Source organism: Podarcis vaucheri, assembly GCF_965113315.1.
Source record: "Podarcis vaucheri genome assembly, chromosome: 16".
Lineage (NCBI taxonomy): Eukaryota > Metazoa > Chordata > Lepidosauria > Squamata > Lacertidae > Podarcis > Podarcis vaucheri.
Window position 1 is genome coordinate 8,716,612 of NC_138754.1, and position 22,350 is coordinate 8,738,961.

General features: G+C 48.6%; 2 protein-coding genes across 2 annotated transcripts; one reads left to right on the top strand and one right to left on the bottom strand.

The window, feature by feature from the left end:
• Positions 1-251: 251 nt before the first annotated feature.
• RAB13 (RAB13, member RAS oncogene family) lies at positions 252-13,173 on the bottom strand. The gene is made up of 8 exons (XM_082202645.1): positions 12,719-13,173; positions 9,244-9,304; positions 7,094-7,154; positions 6,269-6,346; positions 5,337-5,426; positions 4,415-4,480; positions 3,256-3,306; positions 252-1,370 (listed from the first exon to the last, which is right to left on the bottom strand). The coding sequence occupies exons 1-8, from the start codon at positions 13,077-13,079 to the stop codon at positions 1,299-1,301; spliced, it is 840 nt and encodes a 279-aa protein (XP_082058771.1). The 5' UTR covers positions 13,080-13,173; the 3' UTR covers positions 252-1,298.
• A 5,063-nt stretch (positions 13,174-18,236) lies between these two features.
• Positions 18,237-22,259, top strand: RPS27 (ribosomal protein S27). The gene is made up of 4 exons (XM_082202680.1): positions 18,237-18,387; positions 19,941-20,049; positions 21,226-21,336; positions 21,985-22,259. Exons 1-4 carry the CDS (start codon positions 18,382-18,384, stop codon positions 22,011-22,013), a joined length of 255 nt encoding a protein of 84 aa, XP_082058806.1. The 5' UTR covers positions 18,237-18,381; the 3' UTR covers positions 22,014-22,259.
• The last annotated feature ends 91 nt before the right edge of the window (positions 22,260-22,350 follow it).

Here is a 22,350-nt window from a genome sequence, read left to right on the forward strand (position 1 = left end):
CGCCCAAAACAGCAGAGTGAAGGCGCCTGACGAGGCAGGGAGATCCAAAATGTAAGTGCTGCAAGATTTGAAGTCTTCCAAGTGCAGATCATGTACGTGGCACCTCTCTTAAGGAGCACGGCAAGAGCTCCTGTCCCCCCGCAATAACCCCCACTTTTTAATCTCTTGGGTTCTGTATGCCATGCGACAGAAGGCACTCCCCTCCAACTCTCGCAAGGCCTGCCACATTTAGTACAGGAGACATTCAGAAATCACGGCAAACATTTTAATACTGTTCAAAGGGTTCCCGAACAAAATTAATAGTAATAACTAAGAGGCACATGTGGAATGTTGTGTGGGTCTTTTCTGGAGGGGGAGTTTCTGGGGGCACATTTCCAGGCTGCTGCGTAATGTGGGGGGGCCTGTGGGGGCAGAAGGTAAGGCAACCCCTCTTCCTCACGGGCTGGGGCAATGAGAGCCCTTCTTACGAGCAAGAAGTTGCATTACAGGGCGGACACATTCTCCCGGGAATAGGCTGGTTATGGGGAAAGTGTTGGCATCCTGTAGTGCCCCCCCCCAACTCAAAAAAGTCCAGGGGTTGGACATAGATGACCATTTGAGTCCCTTCTAACTTCTATGGTTCATGGCGGCCCCAGTGCATTCTGGCTCCACTGCAGCCAAGCCCCCATTCCCACCCCCAAAATGTAATTCCCTCCACTATCTTGGTAGCGGTTCCCCCATAGGGTTGCCAGGTCGGGGGCATCCCAGACCCTAATATTTCAGGGTCTAAGCCTGAGACCTAGGGGCAGGCCCTGGGAATTCTTCCTCTGCGCTTCCACCACTGAGTCCTGGAGACGGAGGTTAATTGGGAGCAATATGCAATTATCTGCAGCTTGCTCCTGCCAAGCTGAAACTTGGAAGCTGCACACGTAGTTTTCTGGATTAAAAAATAGCTTTTTTTTTTTTTTAAAGGCACTATCGCCCATCTAAGGCCTTCTCTGCTGCCTCGAAGGGGCCCGGGCGACCCTGGAGAATTGGGGTCACCCCCGGAGGAGTTCTGGCAACCCTAGACCCACATCTCTCGGACGAGATCCCTTCCAAATGGTCAATATTCCCTACGGCCAAGGAATGTGGGGACGCAAAAGGGGGAAGAGAGGGAGGTCTCGGCCCGCGAGCCCCACCTGCCGTCAGCCCCCACTCCCGGGGTCCCGCCCGGAAGGGTTTCTGAGCTTTGTGGAAGAAAGCGGAGGCGTTTGGAGCGTAAATGGCGAAAGGGGTACGTCCTACGACAAGGCGGAGGAGCAACGGGAGAGTCGTCGCTACACCACCAAACATTTGCTGCTGCTTTTCTGTGATGCTTTCAGCTCCAAAGGGCCCTTGATGTGCTGAGCCTAGAGGAAAGGAGAGACGGACAATAGGGTTGGAAGTACTTCTACACAGAGCACGTTGTTGAACTGTGGAACTCGCTGCCACTGGAAGCGGGGACAGCCACCAGCTTGGATGGCAGTGGACAAATCCACAGGAGGAGGAAAAAGCTATCGGCAGCTGTTAGCCACAATGGCGGCCCTCTGTCCTCCATGGTTTTTGGGAAGGAGGCGCAAGGCTCTGACAGGGTCATACTGTCCTGTTTGCTCCTTCTCAAAGCCTAGCATTTTCCCAGCTTTGGGAAGAAGGTAGGACCCTGCCAGACCCTCGTTCCTCTTTCCCAAAGTCTGGTGCCTCTCTTAGCTGGCTTTGGGAAGGTCGCACAAGGTGGGGCGTCAAATTTTGGCATCTATATGGTTACTAGATTTTTTTTCATTGAATCCGTGGACACTTTTTTTTTTTTTGAAGCTGAGTAGCAACAGGGAGTCAGTACAGTGGTACCTCGGGTTACATACGCTTCAGGTTACAGACTCTGCTAACCCAGAAATAGTGCTTCAGGTTAAGAATTTTGCTTCAGGATGAGAACAGAAATCGTGCTCTGGCGGCGCGGCGGCAGCAGGAGGCCCCATTAGCTAAAGTGGTGCTTCAGGTTACGAACAGTTTCAGGTTAAGAACGGACCTCTGGAATTAAGTACTTAACCCAAGGTACCACTGTAGTGGGGATGGCGAGGCAAAAGACCCTGGGCCCAAGCACGCATGCATATTGTATAAAGGTGCGAAGCCCTTCTTTTGCACCCTGTGAAACATAAAATGCACAGTTTTTAAAAAACTGGGCAATGGAGCGCCACCTGCCCATGACTCCCAAGCTTTCCCCAATCTCCTTCCCCCTTTGTTTTGACAAATCGGGGGAGTTGCGGGTGGGCAGCTGTCGCCCAGGAGGGGCGCAAGGCGCGAGGTTTCTCTGCCAGGCAAGGTGCAAACCCCTTCTTTCGCACCTTGTGAAACATAAAATGCACAGAGTTTTTTAAAAAGTGGGCAACGGCCCCCCGCCCGCAACTCCTGAGCCTTCCCCGATAAGTCAAAAACAAAGGGGGTAGGAGATCTGTACCGCCAGACGTCCCCGGTTCTCCTTCGGCAGTGGCAGCAGCAGCCTCAGCAGCCCGGACCCAGCCTGGTAGTGCAGTTGGCTCTGGCTGGCTTCAGGAGCTGCTTGCTGCCGTGCCGCCCGCCATTTTGCCTCACCAGAACTTTCGGCAAGGAAAAATGGCAGGTGCTACAGCAGCGAGCAGCTCCTGGAGCCAGCCAGAGCCAACTGCGATACCAGGCTGGGTCCGGGCTGCTGAGGCTGCCGCTCCCACGTTTCCCAGGGACAGATTTGCAAATCTGGGGACATCTAGTAACCCTAATCTATTACCCAAGTACAGTGGTGCCCCGCAAGACGAATGCCTCGCAAGACGGAAAACTCGCTAGACGAAAGAGTTTTCCGTTTTGGAGGTGCTTCGCAAAACGAATTTCCTATGGGCTTGCTTCGCAAGACGAAAATGTCTTGTGAGTTCCTGTGGGTCGTTTTTTCCCTCCCCCCCTTTTTCTAAGCCGCTTATCAGCTGATCCGATAAGCTGATAAGCCGCTAATAGCGCTAATCCTCTAATCCGTCAATGGGCTTGCTTCGCAAGACGAAAAAACCGCTAAACGAAGAGAATCACAGAACGGATTCTTTTCGTCTTGCGAGGCACCACTGTACACCACTGGCTCTGACAGGCCCCAGCCACCCAGTGACTTCAGATTTCTCATCCACCTCTTCCCCTCCTTCCTCAGGCTAGCTGTCCAAACCCTGAACCATCACACCCCTGCTCAGGGAAGTCTCCCCCCCCCAAAAAAAAACCCCAGCCTCTTTCTCACAGACTCCTCACCGATTTTTTGCTTGATTTCAGAAGTATGTCCCTGGCCAACGTGCTGAAAGCCTGGAGGGCGGAAACAACAGAGATGAGTCTCCATCTGACCTCTGTCACATTCGTTTATTATTTTAACATGCAAAAAAAGAAAATTGGCCTTCACAACACCCCTGTGAGGTAGGCCTTCCTTTGCTCCCATTTAAAAAGCCCGTCACTCTTTGGGAGGAGGGCAGCCCTCCAGTGACTATAACATCCTTCTGGACCGTCTAGAGGGGCTGGGAGCTGGGGGCACTGCTATACAGTGGTTCCGCTCCTTCCTCCTGGGCTGTGTTCAGAAAGTGGTGGTGGGGGATGAGTGTTCAGACCCCTGGGCTCTCACTTGTGGGGTGCCTCAGGGTTCTGTCCTCTCCCCCATGCTTTTCAACATCTACATGCGGCCGCTGGGAGAGATCATCAGGAGGTTTGGGCTGGGTGTTCATCAGTATGCGGATGATACCCAGCTCTACCTCTCTTTCAAATCAGAACCAGTGAAGGCGGTGAAGGTCCTGTGTGAGTGCCTGGAGGCAGTTGGAGGATGGATGCCGACTAACAGATTGAGGTTGAATCCTGACAAGACAGAAGTACTGATTTTGGGGGACGGGGCGGGCAGGTATGGAGGACTCCCTGGTCCTGAATGAAGGAACTGTGCCCCTGAAGAACCAGGTGCCTTATGAATGAAGCACATATAGATGTTTGTGTTGGGTTTCTGAGAGTGTGGCGTGGCCCCCTAGCGCAGTCAACGGTCAAAGATGATGGGAGTTGAGATCCGCTAGAAAAAGCTGCAGGGATCTAGGTTCCTTCCCTTGTGCCCTGGGTCCAATCACATCCCAGCCAATCAGGGATCACGCACCAAATGCACTTACAGAGATAACAAAGCAGGGATGCAGAAAACGGGTGCCTTTAGATGTTGTTAAGACTACAGCTCCCATCATCCCCAGCCAGCATGGCCCAATGGTCACGAATGATGGGAGCTGGAGTCCAACCACACCTAGAGGACCTCAAGGGTCCCCATTTCCTGCTACCGACTCTATAGACGCCACACACACACTTCTTGGCCTTTTATGCCGAAGCTGCAGTGACGCAGCCCTGGAACGCAGCAGCAAAACGCTGAAATAAATGAGAGTTTCTCGCCACTCACCTCCTCTACGTTCAAGCTGGATTTCGCACTCGTCTCAAAAAACCTGATCCCGTGCTCCTTGGATAGCTGTTGGGAAAGAAGTGGGATACTTGGAATGAGGGGCGGGGAACCTGTCCTAACGCCAACTCTTTGGCAACCCTTGCTGCACCCACCCCACAACCCATCTCAGTCTTCTCCTCACCCCATAGAAGAGGGGTGGGCAGGCATCAGACTTGCTTGGTTGACTGACAGCAAGGAAAGGGTACACATAAACCTTCCCTCTGTCACACACAGTTTGTTACAAAACCTGAAACAGGCTGCTCAAGAGCAAGAACAGGAAGGAATCAGAGGAACTGATGGAAAGATTATCTTAGGTGAATAAATGTGACTTTTAATATTCCTTCCTGGATGATCACATCATAACTTGGGCTTCCTGATACTTCTCTACATACATGCTTATATATGACCCTCTTAATGGTTGCTTTGGTTATTGTTTCATCTTTGAAAAACTTGCACCCACCCAGATAGATAGATAGACAGACACACACACACACACACAGCGAGCAACGTGATGACAAACTTACTTTTTTATGTATGTAGGTGTGGGTGTGTAGATATACACCTACATACATAAAAATTTAAGGCTGTCATCACACTGCAGTTTATGTGACCACCAAGAGATGGCAGCACCAGCGCAGGACGGCAGGCAGCCCAGGCAAACTGTTTAAGTGCTTCACAGAGCAAATCACTCTGTCAAGAGCTCCCCAACCGCACCATTAAATGCAAGTGCAGGAAGGTTTAACCGAGGGGATGAGGTGTTCCAGAAAACCGCTCAGCTCAGCACTCAAACCTTCAAGCGCCCGACCCCATGCGCCATTTCCTCCCCACCACACCCCGTCCTCTCTGCCCCGTCTGAGTTTTTCACTGTGGCAGCATCAGATACCTTCTCTGCTCGGTCCCGGGGCACTTTGCGTTTGCCTTCCATGTCACACTTGTTCCCCAGCAGGAGGCGCTCTACGCCGGCCGAAGCGTTCTGCAGAAGAAAGGGGGAGGGCAGAGAGATCCAGACATCGACCAGGCAGGTTTCAGGTTTTCCCACCCTGATCCTCCACCCGTACCATCAGAAAGACCTTGCGGGATCAGACCAGTGGCCCATCTAGTCCAGAATCCTGTTCTCCCAGTGGCCAACGGGGATGCCCCAATGGGAAGTCCACCAGCAGGATCCGGGCGCAATACCTACTCTCTGTTAGGATTATGATGTTCCGTTCCACCTTAAAACAGATGTGTATGTCACATGTCTGTTTACTTCCAGCACAGCCTGCTGGGAACTTCCGTTGTGTATAGCTTTCGCTTATGCTTTTGCTTGGACACCAAGGGAAGCAGACATGTTTTTCCTTTGTCCTGGTGCTGAATAAAATGCTTGCAAATATGCTTACATATGCCGCCCTTCCGTTGCAAAGAGTTCTTATCTCTGCTGGCTTGCGTACTCTGTCTCTAAAGGTTTCTGAGGCTTGAGTCGCAGTTCTGATGCTGTTCTGAGAACCGGAGTTCGCCCGGCTGCCGGCCGGTGGGCTGGAGCCAGCTGGGGGCCTGCCAATTGCCCCCGTCTCCCAGCACCATCCCAACACTCTCCCCCTCCTTGCAATTCCCAGCAACCTCATTGCCTGCAGCCATAGAGGGAGAACAGAGTCATCGTGCCCACAGTGCCATCGGCCTCCTGCCTCCCCCCCCCCTGTCTACCGCAAGGCGATGTCGGATCCATACCGGGGAAGGGCGGTAGGCCAGAGGGCGGACGAGAAAACAGGGTGGGCGCATGCCAGCCACAGATCCTCTCCACCCCACACCCACGCCACACTTTTCCTCATGCCCACTCACTTCCTTAATGCTCTTCATCCAGTTTTGGATGTTCTCAAAGGATTTCTCATCCGTGATGTCGTACACAAGGATGATCCCCTGGGAAGGAACCGGGTGTTAATACTGGCTTGCGTTTTTACAGAACGAACGGCAATGCAGCAAACAAACAAATTAAAAAATCTACCCATCTGACATCAACGTCAGGTTGCAGAAACCTGCTAGCATTTGATTGACGTTGGAGGGAGACTGAGTTGAGAAATAAGACTAAGAGCACATATTAATATAGGAATGTATTAGATAATATGTAAAGAACTATACAATAATAAGAGTGCATTCATTTGTAAAAAAGGAATATACAATGGGAAAGACAGGAAGTCTAGTGTGTTGGTATGTATATGATTTTTTGGGGGGGTTGTTTTCATTTTTTCTCTTTGTTCTTTTTTGGTTTGTTTCGTTTTCTTTCTAGGTATATAAAATTTGTATATAATTTTTGCATACATGTTGGAAATTATAGTAAGTCCTGTAATGTAATATGACAACGTTTACCGATGTAATATAAGAATGTTAACAAATAAATAAAATGCAAATTCAAAAAAATAAATAAACCTGCTGTTTGCATATTTATCCCAGAATTCCAATTAAAACACACCCACACATATTTACTGGCCATAAGCTTCTCCCCAATGGCAAAATCCTTCCTTGGTGGCCTTGTTGCATCTTGGCCTTTTTGACCGTATGTTAGGGGCCCTCCCTAGGCTATGAAGATCCCACTGCTGACACCAATCACGTAATGGCATTCCAGCCTAGCCAAGAAGCTAGGGGGTGCTGGGTGTCTGGATTCCATACCATGGCTCCCCGGTAATAGGCTGTGGTGATGGTCTTGAACCGCTCCTGGCCGGCCGTGTCCCTACAAGAGAAAGAAGTCCAAAATCGCAAGAGGCAGAGACCATTATCTGAAACCTCCTCCCACCGGCACCCGGCCCGTTCCGGAGCCTCGTATGCAGGAAGAGCCTTGCTGCTGAATCAAAATCAAAGGCTCCTCGAGTCCAGCATTGTCCGTCGCAGTGACATATCAGGTCCCTCTGGGAAGCACAGGAGCAGATCTTCCCTACTTTTCATCCCCTCCCCGCCAGAGCAATTCATATTCAGAGGTAGACCGCCTCTGAACCAGGAGGTTCCATTTAACTCGTCGAGCTGATAGACTTCTCCTCCTCCACGAATTTGTCTTGATCCCTTTTCAATGCCCTCTAAAGGCTGCCTTAATTGCATTTTGAAGCAAATTAAGTAATACATGTGGGATGTGGGTGGCACTGTGGGTTAAACCACAGAGCTTAGGACTTGCCGATCAGGAGGTCGGCGGTTTGAATCCCCGCGACGGGGTGAGCTCCCGTTGCTCGGTCCCCGCTCCTGCCCACCTAGCAGTTCGAAAGCACGTCAAAGTGCAAGTAGATAAATAGGTACCGCTCCGGCAGGAAGGTAAACGGCGTTTCCGTGCGCTGCTCTGGTTCGCCAGAAGTGGCTTAGTCATGCTGGACACATGACCCAGAAGCTGTACGCCGGCTCCCTCGGCCAATAAAGCGAGATGAGCGCCGCAACCCCAGAGTCAGTCACAAGTGGACCAAATGGTCAGGGGTCCCTTTACCTTTAAGTAATACATATAAATCTTTATCTAAAGAGGAAGCCCCCTAACATTAGCAAACTCTGCCACAGATTTTGAAGGCGTTGCGATGCTCGGACCCCTTTTCACCAGTAAATCCTCCACTCTCAGGTCCCCAAGATATGGTTGGACTACAATTCCCATCATCCCTCATCAGCAGGCTAAGCTGGTTGAGGATGATGGGAATCAGAGTTCAATCCCATCTGGGCACCCAAGAGTGGAGGGACGCTGGTTTTAAACTGTTGCTCCCCTCCGATCTTGGACACAGGCTGGATTTTGAGCTGTGTTTCCAGTTAAACTGGGAGCATCTGAGCTTGAGCGGAGCATCACTCCCAAAGGGGATGACAAGCCAGCTATCAAACCCACATCACAGGCACCACAATATACGGTAATATGAAATAAATTCATTATGCATTGGGGGTAGCAAGGGGATCTCCTGACTGAATCTGCAGGTGATCAATTTCATTTGGATGAAATGAACATTTTGAGAGAAATATTTTTTAAAAATACAGTGGTACCTTGGTTTATGAACTTAATCCGTTCCGGAAGTCCATTCTTAAACCAAGGTGTTCTTAAACCAAGGCGTGCTTTCCCATAGCAGCGGGGGAACCCAGTTTACAAATGGAACTCACTCAACAGGAAGCGAAACATGTTCTGCTTCCAAGGCAAAGTTCACAAACCAAAATACCTACTTCCGGGTTTGCAGCGTTCTTAATCCAAGTTGTTCATAAACTAAGCTGTTCTTAAACCAAGGTACCACTGTACTTTCTACTTTTCCAACACCACACATTGCATTATAAAGCTCTATCCCAGGGGTCAGCAAATGTTTTCAGAAGGGGGCTGGTCCACTGTCCCTCAGACCTTGTGGGGGCCAGACTATATTGGGGGGGGGTGAACGAATTCCTATGCCCCACAAATAACCCAGAGATGCATTTTAAATAAAAGGACACATTCTACTCATGTAAAAACACGCTGATTCCTGGACTGTCTGCGGGCCGGATTTGGAAGGTGATTGGGCCGGATCCTGCCCCCGGGCCTTACTTTGCCTACCCATGCTCTGTCCTGTCCTCATTTTAGCTTTTTTCTTCTTCCTTTCTCAACCCAAAGGGTGCTTTTTCAGAACTCCTTTCTTCAAATGCCTCCGTCTGAAACTCGACTTTCCCCCCGAAGCCCAAACTCCCCAGTCCTTTTATCTCCTGACTGAAATAAACCAAATGCACAGAGTTCCCTGCCTCTGCTCATTTGGAGACTCCTGCCAGTCTCCTGCTCTGCTGTCAAAATGTAGATTTGCAAGCGCCTTGGGGGCAGAGACTCATGAAAGGTTTGCGCAAGCACATACCAAACCTGCAGCTTGATCCTCTTTCCTTCAATGTCCACTGTCCGGATTTTGAAGTCGATCCCTAGATAGGGGGGAGATGGCGTCAAGCTACTCACGCACACATATATGGGCTCACACTCTGACAGAATCATAGAATTGGAAGGGACCCCGAAAGTCTGAACCCTCTGAAATGCCGGAATCTCAGCTAAAGAATCCAGGACAGGTGGCCAGCCATCTCTTAGGAACACAGGACGCAGCCCAGCCCTACCTGGAGAGACCTCTCCCTGAAACCTTGCAGAGCTGCTGCCAGTCAGTGCGGACAGTACTGTACTAGATAGTATAAACACTGACAACTGGGAAACACTGGCCTGTGAGTGCTCCAGTTGGAGAACAGCCTTTACCAAAGGTGTCATGGGCTTTGAAGACACTTGAACTCAGGACGCAAGGGAGAAACGTGCTAAGAGGCAGGCATGCTTGGCAAATCCACACCGTGATCAACTCCCGCCCAGGAACCAATGTCCCCACTGTGGAAGGACGTGGGGATCCAGAATTGGCCTCCACAGTCACTTACGGACTCATTGTTAAAACCGTGTTTATGGAAGACAATCTTACTCAGCTACGAGTGATGGCCAAAGAAGAAGAAGAAAGAAGACTAAAGACTACTTCCCAAGTTCCAGTTTATTCAGTTCCATGAGGACTGGAATCTTAAAACTATTTTTAAGAGAAGCCCATACCTCGGCAATCGAGCGCCCTGTCGCATGGATTCTGCCAAAGATCTGCACACCCAAGGAACACCCATCTCATAATAAGCACCCCGGGAACTGGAGTTCCCACCTCAAGGAGCTACGATCCCCAGCGCCCTCCGCAAACTACAGTTCCCAAGATACTTTGAAGGAAGTCATGTGCTTTCAAGTGGTGGGTGGGTGGTAGAAGGAGCCTGGGTGAGAAGCAGGGAGGTGAAGATCTCTTAGAGTGGGAGACAGGCAGAGGAAAGGGAAGCTCCCGGGTGAGGGCTGGGAAGGTCTGCCATTTTCTGTGGTGGCCAAGATTATGCCTGACGTTTGGACAGAGAGAAAGGTTTTGTATGTGTACCCTTGGGTGGGCTGTGCTTTTAGATACAATGCTGCTCATTTTATCCCTCTGTATGTTTTATGCTGTTGTTATTATGCAGAATAATAATAATAATAATAATAATAATAATAATAATAATAATAATTTATTTCTCTTAAAAAACCCCATCTGACTGGCTTGCCCCAGCCACTCTGAGTGGCTTTCAGCATATATAAAAACAAAGTGAAACATTAAGCCTTAAAAAGCTTCCCTAAACAGGGCTGCCTTCAGATGTCTTCTAAACGTCGGATAGTTGTTTATTTCCTTGTCATCTGCTGGGAGGCCATTCCACAGGGCGGGTGCCACTACCGAGAAGGCCCTCTGTCTGGTTCCTGTAACTTGGCTTCTCACAGTGAGGGAACCGCCAGAAGGCCCTCGGCGCTGGACCTCAGTGTCCGGGCTGAATGTCGGGTGTGGAGACGCTCCAGGTATACTTGTACTTCTAATATGTACTTTATTATGTGTTTCTTCTACAGGACTAGTTCAAACTGTTACTATTAGTACATGAGGCCCTTAACCGCTTTATCTTCTTAGTTTACCAGCAAGATCACCTTGCCCCATGCATGCCCCATTAACCGCTTCAATCAACGGAACTGGCACCATTACAGGTACCTGAAATAATACCTCTTCCGTATTTGTCAGAACTCAAAATCTTTTCGCATGGAAGCACATGCACTTTGGAACTCCCTGCCCATTGATATCAGGCAGGTGCCTTCGCCACACGCTTTTCAGCACCTGCCCAAAACTTCTTTGTTTAGGCAAGCCCATCCAAACACCTCAAACAATTTTAAAAATCTAGTTTTAAGCTTTCAATTATTTCTTGGAATGTTTTAAAACAGTTGCTCTTAACCTTTTCACCGATGATTTTGCAGTTTTATTCTGTAAACCGCTTTGAGTTTCGTTTGGGTTTGTATCATCAGATGACGTACAAATTTTATGGAATAAATAAAATATAACTGTATCTATATATTGCTGTTTTGATTTTTAACCTGCCTCGATACCCTTTCTGTAAACCTCTCTGCAGTTTGTTTAGGGATTTTAAATAATTAGACGGCGTATAAATTTTAAGGAATAAATAAAATATAACTGTGTTTGATTTTTAACCTGCCTCGGTACCATGTTATGCATTCTGTGTTGCAAACTGACCAACTGTCTTTTGATGAAGGGCGTCCTATAAATTTCATAAATAATGACAAATGTGCATCGAATGCAATTTAAATGCATAGTGAAGCTCTGCTGCTAGTGGGGGGGGGGGTGCCCATTCCTCCTGGCAGTGTAATGCAAGGGTCAGCAAACTTTTTCAGCAGGGGGCCGGTCCACTGTCCCGCAGACCTTGTTGGGGGCCGGAATAGATTTTGGAAAAAAACCCAAAACAAATTCCTATGCCCTACAAATCACCCAGAGATGCATTTTAAGTAAAAGCACACATTCTGCTCATGTAAAAACACCAGGCAGGCCCCACAAATAACCCAGAGATGCATTTTAAATAAAAGGACACATTCTACTCTTGTAAAAACATGCCAATATCCAGACCGTCCGGATTTAGAAGGCGATTGGGCTGGATCCGGCCTCCAGGCCTTAGTTTGCCTACCCATGGGTCAGGGTGTCAACCCTGGGAAAATAAAAATAAAAAAATTCCTTCCAGTAGCACCTTAAAGACCAACTAAGTTAGTTCTTGGTATGAGCTTTCGTGTGCATGCACACTTCTTCAGATATGTGTATCTGAAGAAGTGTGTATCTGAAGATATGTGTATCTGAAGTGTGTATCTGAAAATATGTGTATTCTTCAGATATGTGTATCTGAAGAAGTGTGTATCTGAAGAAGTGTGCATGCACACGAAAGCTCATACCAAGAACTAACTTAGTTGGTCTTTAAGGTGCTACTGGAAGGAATTTTTTTTTTTTTTTACTATGGCAGACCAACACGGCTACCTATCTGTAACTGGAACCCTGGGAAAAACCAGGGTTCCAATCTAAAGTTACCAGACGCCCCCGTTTCCAGGGGACAATCCCCGGATTTACTAATCGGTCCCCATCTATTTAGTAGGAAATTGAAAAGTGTCCCCGGATTCATTGGGGGGGAAAATCTGGTAACCTTATTCCAATCCCCACTCAGCCCAAATCTCACTTGGCCTCTCCTACCTCTCAGGGATGTTGTGGGGTTTAGATGTGGAGGGAGAGAATCGTGCCCTTGCGTCAAAAGGTGGGATATCGATGCGTTTGATGGATAAACAAACTAATGTCTTGGGGGATTCGGACTGGGAGAAGGAGGATGCGAAGATCGAGGTGCAAGGGGGTGACAGATCCCCTCCCTTCCCCCAGATCTCCCCTCACCGCCCACCCCATTCCCCTGGAACCCCCCTCACCGCCCCCCAACCCCTCTCACCGATGGTGCTGATATAGGTCGCGCTGAAGTTGTCTTCGGCAAAGCGGATGATCAGGCACGTCTTCCCCACTCCACTGTCTCCGATCAGGAGCAGCTTGAAGAGGTGATCGTAAGATTTGGCCATGGCCCCCGGAGAGTTGCAAACTTGGGTCTCCCCCCCCCTCTTTCCTGGGAAGAAAGAAAGAAAGAAAGAGAAGGGTGTTGGAAAGAGAAAGAAAGAAAAATCAGAAAAGTTTAAAGGGGGGGAAGGGATGAGAAGTTGCGAGGTGGAACCCAAACTCCTCCTCTCGCCCAGCAACTTTTTTTTTCCTCCTCTTCCTCCTTCTTCCCAGCCAGCGGGAGGCTCAGACCACTCCCCCATTCCTCCTCGCTGGAAGGCCAGAGAGAAAAGCCGCTTGCCCCCCCCCCTCTCCCGCGGGCAGGGAGGGGTTAAGCCAGCAGGGCTGAAAATTCTGAGCTGACTCAGCCCCGGGAGGAGCGGATTTCTTCAATGGGCTCTTCTTCCCCCGCCCCCGCGCGCCCCGGGCGGCATGAATGAACTTGGCGCTGCTGCTCATTCATGCCCCCAAAGGGAGACCTGACGCCTGGGGGAGTGCGGTGCAGTGGTTAGAGTTCCGGGACCGGGGAGAGGGCAGGGTTTGTAATGTCCTGCTCAGGCCACCGTGGAGCTTGCTGGTGTGTTCTTGAGCCAGTCGCCCGTCTCTCTTACCTTGCAGGGTTGTTGTAAGGGGGATGGGAGAGAGCCAGGCATTACACCTTTTTTCAACACTAAAAAGTGGGGTAGAAACGGGATACAGAACTAAGTAAGAGCCATTCGCAAGGCGCTTGACTGCTGAGAGTGTCCTTGAGCATGTGCAAAGTACCAAAGGGAATTCTCAGTAGCGGCACCCGCCCTGTGGAACGCCCTCCCACCAGATGTCAAAGAGAACAACAACTGCCAGACTTTTAGAAGACATCTGAAGGCAGCCCTGTTTAGGGAAGCTTTTAATGTTTGATGCATTACTGTATTTTAATATTTTCTTGGAAGCCGCCCAGAGAGGCTGGGGAAGCCCAGCCACATGGGCAGGGTAAGGTAAAGGTAAAGGGACCCCTGGCCATTAGATCCAGTCGTGACCGACTCTTGGGTTGCGGCGCTCTTCTTGCTTTATTGGCCGAGGGAGCCAGCGTACAGCTTCTGGGTCATGTGGCCAGCATGACTAAGCCGCTTCTGGCGAACCAGAGCAGCGCACAGAAACGCCATTTACATTCCCACCGGAGTGGTACCTATTTATCTACTTGCACTTTGACGTGCTTTTGAACTGCTTGGTTGGCAGGAGCAGGGACCGAGCAACGGGAGCTCACCCCGTCACGGGGATTCGAGCTGCCAACCTTCTGATCAGCAAGTCCTAGCCAGGGGTCTGCAACCCGCGGCTCCGGAGCCGCATGTGGCTCTTTTACACCTTTGCCGCGGCTCCAGGGCAGATACTAGCGAGGGGACGAGGCGCATTGTGCGCCCCGACACTCCCCACTGTGGCGGGCGCTGTACTGGCTGTGACGTTGCATGAGGGCGGTGCGTGCGTTAGTCACGCACCGTCCCGACGTCACCTTCCCGCCTGCCCGCCCACTACATTGTAAGGGGCATGTACGCTGGTCACTGCATTGAAAGGGGGCGTGTACGCTGGTCACTGTTTTGAAGGGGAGTGAAGAACACACACACACAAAAAGGTAACTTGTAAATTTAACGTTTATTTCTATGACGAGGAGTAATTCTGAGGGGTCAAAGAAATAATTTTAAAAAGTGACAAAAAAGTTATTTTTATAATGACGAGTTTTGCGGCTCCCAGTTTTTTTTTTTCTTCGGAAACGGGTCCAAGTGGCTCTTTTTGTCTTAAAGGTTGCAGACCCCTGGAGGCTCTGTGGTTTACCCCACAACGCCACCCGCAATAAATAATAAATTGTTTAAGCTGGCGTGTTAAGCTGGCGTATGCCCCATACTTTAAAGTACTGTACATGCTTGCACTCCAAGGAATCCTAGGAACTGAAGTTTGCTTCTCACAGAACTACAGTTCCCAGCACCTTTAACAAACTACAGTTCCCAAAGAGGTTCACAACATTAACCTACTGTATAAAAAAAACCCCAAAGGTTTCCATCTTTTATTATCTGTAATGGACAGAGAGTTGCTGGAAACAGGCAGAGGTTCAACACGTGAAACGCTCCCCTCCATTTCTTCTTTACGCCAGGAAAAGCCTCCATTTTTTTCCTTGTTTTCTAGCGGAGGAAAGGCGCAGGATTTTGGTCTGCTAAGCACACCAGGAAAAGAGGGTGTGATCCTGCATCTCGATTTAAGGAAACAATGGCCTGTCTGTATCCGTTACTCCCATCCACTGACTTCAATCGCACCATGTAGAGTTAACAGCAGGGGATTCCGGCAAACGGTCAATTGGCTTAGATATTTTTAGACTGTATAAAACTCCTGGGGTTGATCAGGGAGTTGTAGAAGAAATCAGAATAATGAAGCATAAATAAACTTTTAGTTGCCATATTTCAAGAAAGTGAAAATCCAGACACAAAAGTCGTTGAACAATTTTGGAAGGGAAATCACCAAAAACGACACTCCGGCACTGCTTCCGACTGCAGTATTCTGGCTACGTCCAGTAAATGCCAGACGGGCTTCAACTGGTAGGTTGGGAATCCTCAGTGGGTGAGAGCCTGATCCAAGGAGAGTGGAAATAGAAGCACTACCACCATGAAAAAACATGGTAAAAAGTTAATAAATGGCTCCCCAAACGCATATTTGGATCCTGGCTTGTAAGACATACAGTGGTACCTTGGGTTACATACGCTTCAGGTTACAGACTCCGGTAACCCAGAAATAGTACCTCGGGTTAAGAATTTTGCATCAGGGTGAGAACAGAAATCGTGCAGCAGCAGGAGGCCCCATTAGCTAAAGTGGTGCTTCAGGTTAAGAACAGTTTCAGGTTAAGAACGGACCTCCAGAACGAATTAAGTACTTAACCCGAGGTACCACTGTACTTGGATCACAGAATGAGAGAACGTGGAATGTCAGAAACAGGAATTGATTATACATATTGTGAAGGTCTGTAGGATCGATTTAGTAATATGGTGTTTTATTTTGTTGCACTGCAAAGCATAGCACTGAGAATAAGAAGACGAAGATGAAGATGAAGAAGAGGAGGAGGAGGAGGAGGAAGAAGAAGAAGAAGAATGAATGAATGTATACCCCACCCATCTAGCTGGGTTTCCCCAGCCACTCTGGGCAGCTCCCATCATCATCATCATCATCATCATCATGTGTTAAAACATCAAACATTTAAAAGTTCCCTAAACAGGGCTGCCTTCAGATGTCTTCTAAAAGTCAGACGGTTGTTTATTTCCTTGACATCTGGTGGGCACCACTACCAAGAAGGCCCTCTGCCTGGTTCCCTGTAACCTCACTTCTCGCAGTGCGGGAACCGCCAGAAGGCCCTCAGCACTGGACCTCAGTGTCAGGGCTGGACGATAGGGGTGGAGACACTCATAGAATCATAGAGTTGGAAGAGACCACAAGGGCCATCGAGTCCAACCCCCTGCCAAGCAGGAAACACCATCAGAGCACTCCTGACATATGGTTGTCAAGCCTCTGCTTAAAGACCTCCAAAGGAGGAGACTCCACCACACTCCTTGGCAGCAAATTCCACTGTCGAACAGCTCTTACTGTCAGGAAGTTCTTCCTAATGTTTAGGTGGAATCTTCTTTCTTGTAGTTTGGATCCATTGCTCCGTGTCCGCTTCTCTGGAGCAGCAGAAAACAACCTTTCTCCCTCCTCCAGGTATATTGGGCCGAGGCTGTTTAGGGCTTTCAAGGTCAGCACCTACACTGTTAGATGTGATTTTGGTGTTTTCCTTTTTAATTTTTTTTTATTAAGACTGTAAACTCCTTGAGGGCAGGGATCTATTTTTTACACGTATGATTCTTTAGGGTGCCATTAACAATGCTGACTGTGCTGTATCACAATACCATTCCAGATGCCTGCTGAACTCATTGTTTCAGCAACTCTCTCCAGAAACTCATTGTTTCAGCAACTCTCTCCAGAAACACATCATTTAGTTATTTGTTTATTAAGAACGTTTTTTGAACATAAGAAAAAAAATAAAAAATAAACATACGAAATAATAAGCAGTTAAAAACACAGATTAATTTTCAATAACATAACTTCCATACCCTTATTTCCTCCGACCTCCTCATACTTCCCTTCTTTGTATTCCATTTCAGTTTGTTAGTTCAGCAAATCCTTACCATTAAACTTTTACCCATTTATAATCCTTTTTTCATATCTCCTAAAGCATTACAGCTGGAAACCGCTTAGTTTCTATCCAACATCTTTCTAACATTCATTAATTTTACAATATTTCTTTAAGTAGTCTTTAAATTTCTTCCAGTCTTCTTTCACCGACTCTTCTCCCTGGTCTCGGATCCTGCCAGTCATCTCAGCCAATTCCATGTAGTCGATCACCTTCATCTGCCCACTCTGGTGTATTTGAAGGTGCGGGGGGGGGGGGTGAGTTAAGACCTGGGTTCAAATCCCCACCCAGCCATGAAGCTCACTGGGTGAATTTGACCCAGCCTAGCTTACCTCATAGGGACACGGGTAGTGCTGTGGTTTAAACCACAGAGCTTAGGACTTGCCAATCAGAAGGTCGGTGGTTCGAATCCCCGCGACGGGGTGAGTTCCCATTGCTCAGTCCCTGCTCCTGCCAACATAGCAGTTTGAAAGCACGTCAAAGTGCAAGTAGATAAATAGGTACTGCTCTGGCAGGAAGGTAAACAGTGTTTCTGTGCGCTGCTCTGGTTCGCCAGAAGCGGCTTAGTCATGCTGGCCACATGTACGCTGGCTCCCTTGGCCAGTAAAGCGAGATGAGTGCTGCAACCCCAGAGTCGGCCACAACTGGACCTACTGGTCAGGGGTCCCTTTACCTTTTTTAGCTTACCTCACAGGGTTGTTGTGAAGCTAAAACGAGGCGTGTCTACATTACCCTGAGCAGCTTGGGAGGAAAAGTGAGGCATGATTAAATGGGATTGTGAATGGTTTTAAGCTGTAAATTGTAAGTTGCTTAAAACTGATTCAAAGTTGTTTTTCAAATATTTTCAATGTGTGTTTTCATGTTGTAACCCGCCCTGAGGCCTGAAGGTGAACGGCAGGTCATTGTTATTAATTAATTAATTAATTAATTAATTATTAATAATAATATGCCGGGAATAGAGAAAAAGACCTTTATATCCCTCTATTACTTGGCTCATTTATCTTGTTTTCATGAAACCCTCTCAAAATGGCGGCCTGGCGACTCGGCTGCCCTTCTCAAGAAGGCCGCCTCGCCAGTCCCTCTCTTCCTCTCACCGCGACCTTCCCATCATGGCGGCCCTCCCTCCCGCAATCCGCTTCCAACCAGGGGCACTTCCGTTCCCGCCCCATCCCCTTTCCAAAATGGCGGCTGAGAGGCGCATCCCCCCCCCTCCTCCAGAGCGTGGCGTCGTCGAAGGAAGAGCGCGCCGGCTGGGTGAAAGGTCGAGGTGGCCACGCCCCCTTTGGCTCGGCTTCCGCCCGTGCGGGGAAACCCCGGAGCGGATATAGCGCCCTCTCTTTCCGGTCTGGCTCCTTTTCGGCCGTAGCTGCCTCCACGCGAACATGCCTGTGAGTCCTTTGCTGGGTCTGGGCGCCAGCGGAGCGGCGAGGCCTTGGTGCCCCGTCGCTCCCCGGCTCGGTCTTTCGGGCCCCGATAGGTTGGGGAAAGGGGGTCGCTCGTGGTCGTCGCCTTGGGCTTCCACCCGGCTCCAGGCGCCCCTTCGCCCTCCCTTCCCTTCCCTCACACCTCCCTGGTCGGGGATGGGAGGCTCAAAATGGCGGCCTGGGGAGGGAGGGGAGATATTTACTTCTCTGACTCCTCCCCTCTGCCCGCTTTTTAAAAATGTTCTCCGTTAATAAGAGATTTATATGAATAGTAACTTGGTTTTGAAGGGAAAGGAGGAGCAGAGCAGCCTGGGAGGCGGGTGCCAGCGAAACCACTTGTCCCAGCTGAGGGTCATCTGGTCTCGCTGCGTTATTTTGTTTAAAAGTGAGCCTATTTTGAGTCGGTGTGTGTGTGTGTACGTGTATATATGTATGTATGTATGTACGTATGTAGCATTTGTATCCTGCCTTATTCTCCAAGGAGCTCAAGGTGGCGTACATGATTCTCCCCCCCCCCATTTTTTTTAATGCACCACAACAACCCTACGAGGTAGGTTAGGCTGAGAGGCAGTGTGTGAGCTTCACGATTCAGGGATTTGAACTCTGATCTCTCCCAGGTCCTAGCCTGACACTCTGACCACACACCACAGTAGCTCTCTACCTTGCAAAGTTTTCTCTTAATCCATGTATACTTAGATACGTATTTATGGCTTTGGAGATTTCAAAAACAAAGCAAGTTTGTGGAGACTATATTTCCGTGAAATCTTGCAACAGTCCTGGTTGGTTAATAGGCAGGCAGGGGGCAACGTTGGCCAGTGCCCTCAGTTGCAGGGTTTGTCTGAGGCCACTTGATAATATTTGAATTGGGGGGTTTGAGGAACAACTGCTGCTAAACTGGCCCTCTAGAGGTGGTTGTTCTCCATGCCAGCAAAGCACTGCTCATGGTTTGGGGTTATGGGAGTTCCAGATGGAGGGTCACTGGTTCCTCACCCACATAATAAACATAGTTGTTGTTTGTATGCTATCTAAGCGTTCATGGCACTTGAAAACTACCAGAGGATCTTAAAATATAGTATTTGGGCCTTTGGAGTTCTTTCCCCTTTCATAGACTTATGAGAAGACTTTCCTCTTTCAGCAGACCTTTTAAACGGAGATCTTCCCCAGTCTGCACCTGTACTGGAATTGTTCTTAAAGATGGTTTTCTCACTTGTGTTCAGCCCTGAACTACTTTGGAAGGGTGGGGGTATAAAATGAATAAATTCCCCAATAATAAAAGACTGTGCTTCAGGGAAAAGGGGGGTTATGAGGAAGGGGGTTAAGGGGGCAGTGCTACTTTTTTTTTAGGTCTGGTAGGCATGGACCCCCCTCAACCAGGTTTTCCTAACCAAATTGCTAGCTACTTAACATGAATATGTACACAAGTACTTTGTTAGGGGTTTGGGAGTTAAATGTGTTGTGGGGATTGAGAGGTTTGGTTCTTCATTCTAAAGTCCTTGGTTTATGGGCATTCCCTGCAGCTCGCAAAGGATCTCTTGCATCCCTCCCCTGAGGAGGAGAAGAGGAAACATAAGAAGAAGCGCCTGGTCCAGAGTCCCAACTCTTACTTCATGGATGTGAAATGTCCAGGTAAGGAGGAGGAGTGTGTTAAAACAAGGCTGGTCGTGTTTTTATGTCCTGCAACTTGTATATACAGTGGTACCTCTGTTTTCGAACACAATCGATTCCGGAAGTCCATTCAGGTTCTGAAGTGTTCGAGAACTGAAAGCGGAAGCCTCAAAACGGAAGCCTCAATACAGAAATCTCAAAACTGAAGCTGCATTTTCCTGTTTGACTTCTGAGGCGTGTTTCCAGGTTTTTGGCGTTCGAGTTCCAAAACATTCAACTACAGAGGTGTTCGAAAACCGAGGTACCACTGTACTTGTTTTGGGTAAGGGGCTGGATCACGTATGCTGTCAGTCACATAGTTCTACGTTTTTTCTCACACTCCATTGTAGTTAGCTGCTTTGCATTGCTGGGAGCTCATACGGGGGGGGGGGGACCTTTGCTATTTGTTCAGGCATGTGAACTGGCAGAAGGTGTCTATGTAGGAAATGAGGCCTCTTGTGTTGGGGTTTCAGAAGAAATGTCAGAGCACTACGGTTACCTTGGAAATCATTGCTCCTATGGTAAAATACCTGGCCTTGGAAAGGCTATACCCACATGTGTAACTCGGCAGGCAAGTAAAGGTGGTCATGGCCTTCATGCTGGTGGCACTGAGATTGGGCTTTCCCCTTTCCATCTTCAGGAACATCTGCCTTACATCGAGTCAGATTATTGGTCCATCTAGTTTGGTGTTGTCAACACTGACTGGCAGCGGCTCTCCAGGGTTGCAGGCAGGGGGCATTCCCAGCCTTTCCTGGAGATGCCAGGAATTGAACCTGGTACTTGCAGCACATGAAGCAGATGCTCTGTCCAGTGAGCTACGGCCTTGCCAAATAGTTGGTAAAGACCTTACTTAAGCTAAGGTGTTTTGGTTATGTACAAATAGAAAAAAATGGGATATGGAGCAAACAAATCACAGGTTTACCTGCATCTTGCCGTTTTAGCCCACATAAAGGATTTGAGGCAATACAGGTGATTGAAAGGAGATGGGGTGGTGTAGGTTTGTCTCCAAGGTTGAAACGCTATTCTAGCAATTATCCCGTTTAGCACTTTTTCTGGTTAAATTTCCCAATTTTCTAGGCATTATACATTTTGGAGAGGGGCCTCTTGCATTTCTTTGAAGTGGATCCAAAGTGATGTTTTTTCTTTTCCCTCTCTCAGGTTGCTACAAAATCACCACTGTGTTCAGTCACGCTCAAACAGTGGTTCTGTGTGTCGGCTGTTCAACTGTGCTGTGCCAGCCCACTGGGGGAAAGGCAAGGTTGACAGAAGGTAAGCAGGCAGCTTAATTGGCTGTTTTTAAAGACCTGCTCTTAGAGCAAATCACTTCTGTCTTATCTCCTCTGTTCCTTTGCCATTTTCTATTGCGGCATTTAAGCAGTGTGTGTTTAATTGCATCCCTTCCCTGTTATTATGTAACCTTTCCCCCCTCTCTTCTGTAGAAGTGGATGGTTAAAGCTGCTTAGAGCAGGTGGAATCTGGAAGTGGGTGATTGGTTTTTTAACTGGCCCTAAGGCAGTCTGCCGGTTTTCTTCTGCTTTTAAAATTCACAAGTTAGGTAACTATTATGTCAGGCTTTGTAACAAAACACACTGGGGTTCAGATAAAAAAAGGGAAGGTCTGGAGCTATCACTTTTTGCAGCAACCACTTTGGGTGTGGGGACATGCCTCTTGTAATTAAGATTTTGGGTATTATGGATAGAGTCTTGGGGGAGTGAAGGGTGGCTCTGTTTTTTGCTTTTAATCATGTGACATAATCGGAGTAGCCTTCTGTAAGACTTTCTTTAAATGAGCCATGATGAATTTCAACTCTCCCGGATGCTGTGCTCAGGAGGTTGAGAAGTCATGTGTAAATAAGAGCTGTTGTGTTTTCTTTTCTTTTTGTTCACTGTGTGGCCTTCCACCCCACCCTGTTTGCAGGATGCTCCTTCAGGCGAAAGCAGCACTAAACTAAGCAGATGTTTGTCCAGGATGGGTGGGGCTATGTGCACAGTCGTCGGCTCCGGTGCGGAGGATCTCAAGAGCATGGACGGTGGGAGTCCCGACACAAGTGAGATGTGAGCTGCAACTGTGTGGCTCTTGAGGATTTCAGCTGTTGCTGCTGCCTCTGGAATAAGGAGAGCAAAAGATGGCTTTCGCACTGTCCTTGTAGCCTCACCCATCTGACTCAATAAATTTTGGATATAAAGACAGAATCGTGTTTTCTGTAGTGTGTGCGTGTGTTGGGGGCTGGGAGTTGGTTGCCAGTGTGGCTGCCTTGAGATTCTCTGGATCTAGCTACAGGTT

Excerpts from the sequence above, each read along its gene's own strand:
- RAB13 (XM_082202645.1), bottom strand. The coding sequence starts at position 13,079 with ATGGGGGAGTGGTCTGAGCCTCCCGCTGGCTGGGAAGAAGGAGGAAGA. Across the intron at positions 9,305-12,718 it reads GACCTATATCAGCACCATCG|GGATCGACTTCAAAATCCGG; the intron begins GTGAGAGGGGTT and ends CCCCCTATCTAG. Across the intron at positions 6,347-7,093 it reads CCTATTACCGGGGAGCCATG|GGGATCATCCTTGTGTACGA; the intron begins GTATGGAATCCA and ends GTTCCTTCCCAG.
- RPS27 (XM_082202680.1), top strand. Across the intron at positions 20,050-21,225 it reads CATGGATGTGAAATGTCCAG|GTTGCTACAAAATCACCACT; the intron begins GTAAGGAGGAGG and ends TCCCTCTCTCAG. Across the intron at positions 21,337-21,984 it reads AAAGGCAAGGTTGACAGAAG|GATGCTCCTTCAGGCGAAAG; the intron begins GTAAGCAGGCAG and ends CCCTGTTTGCAG.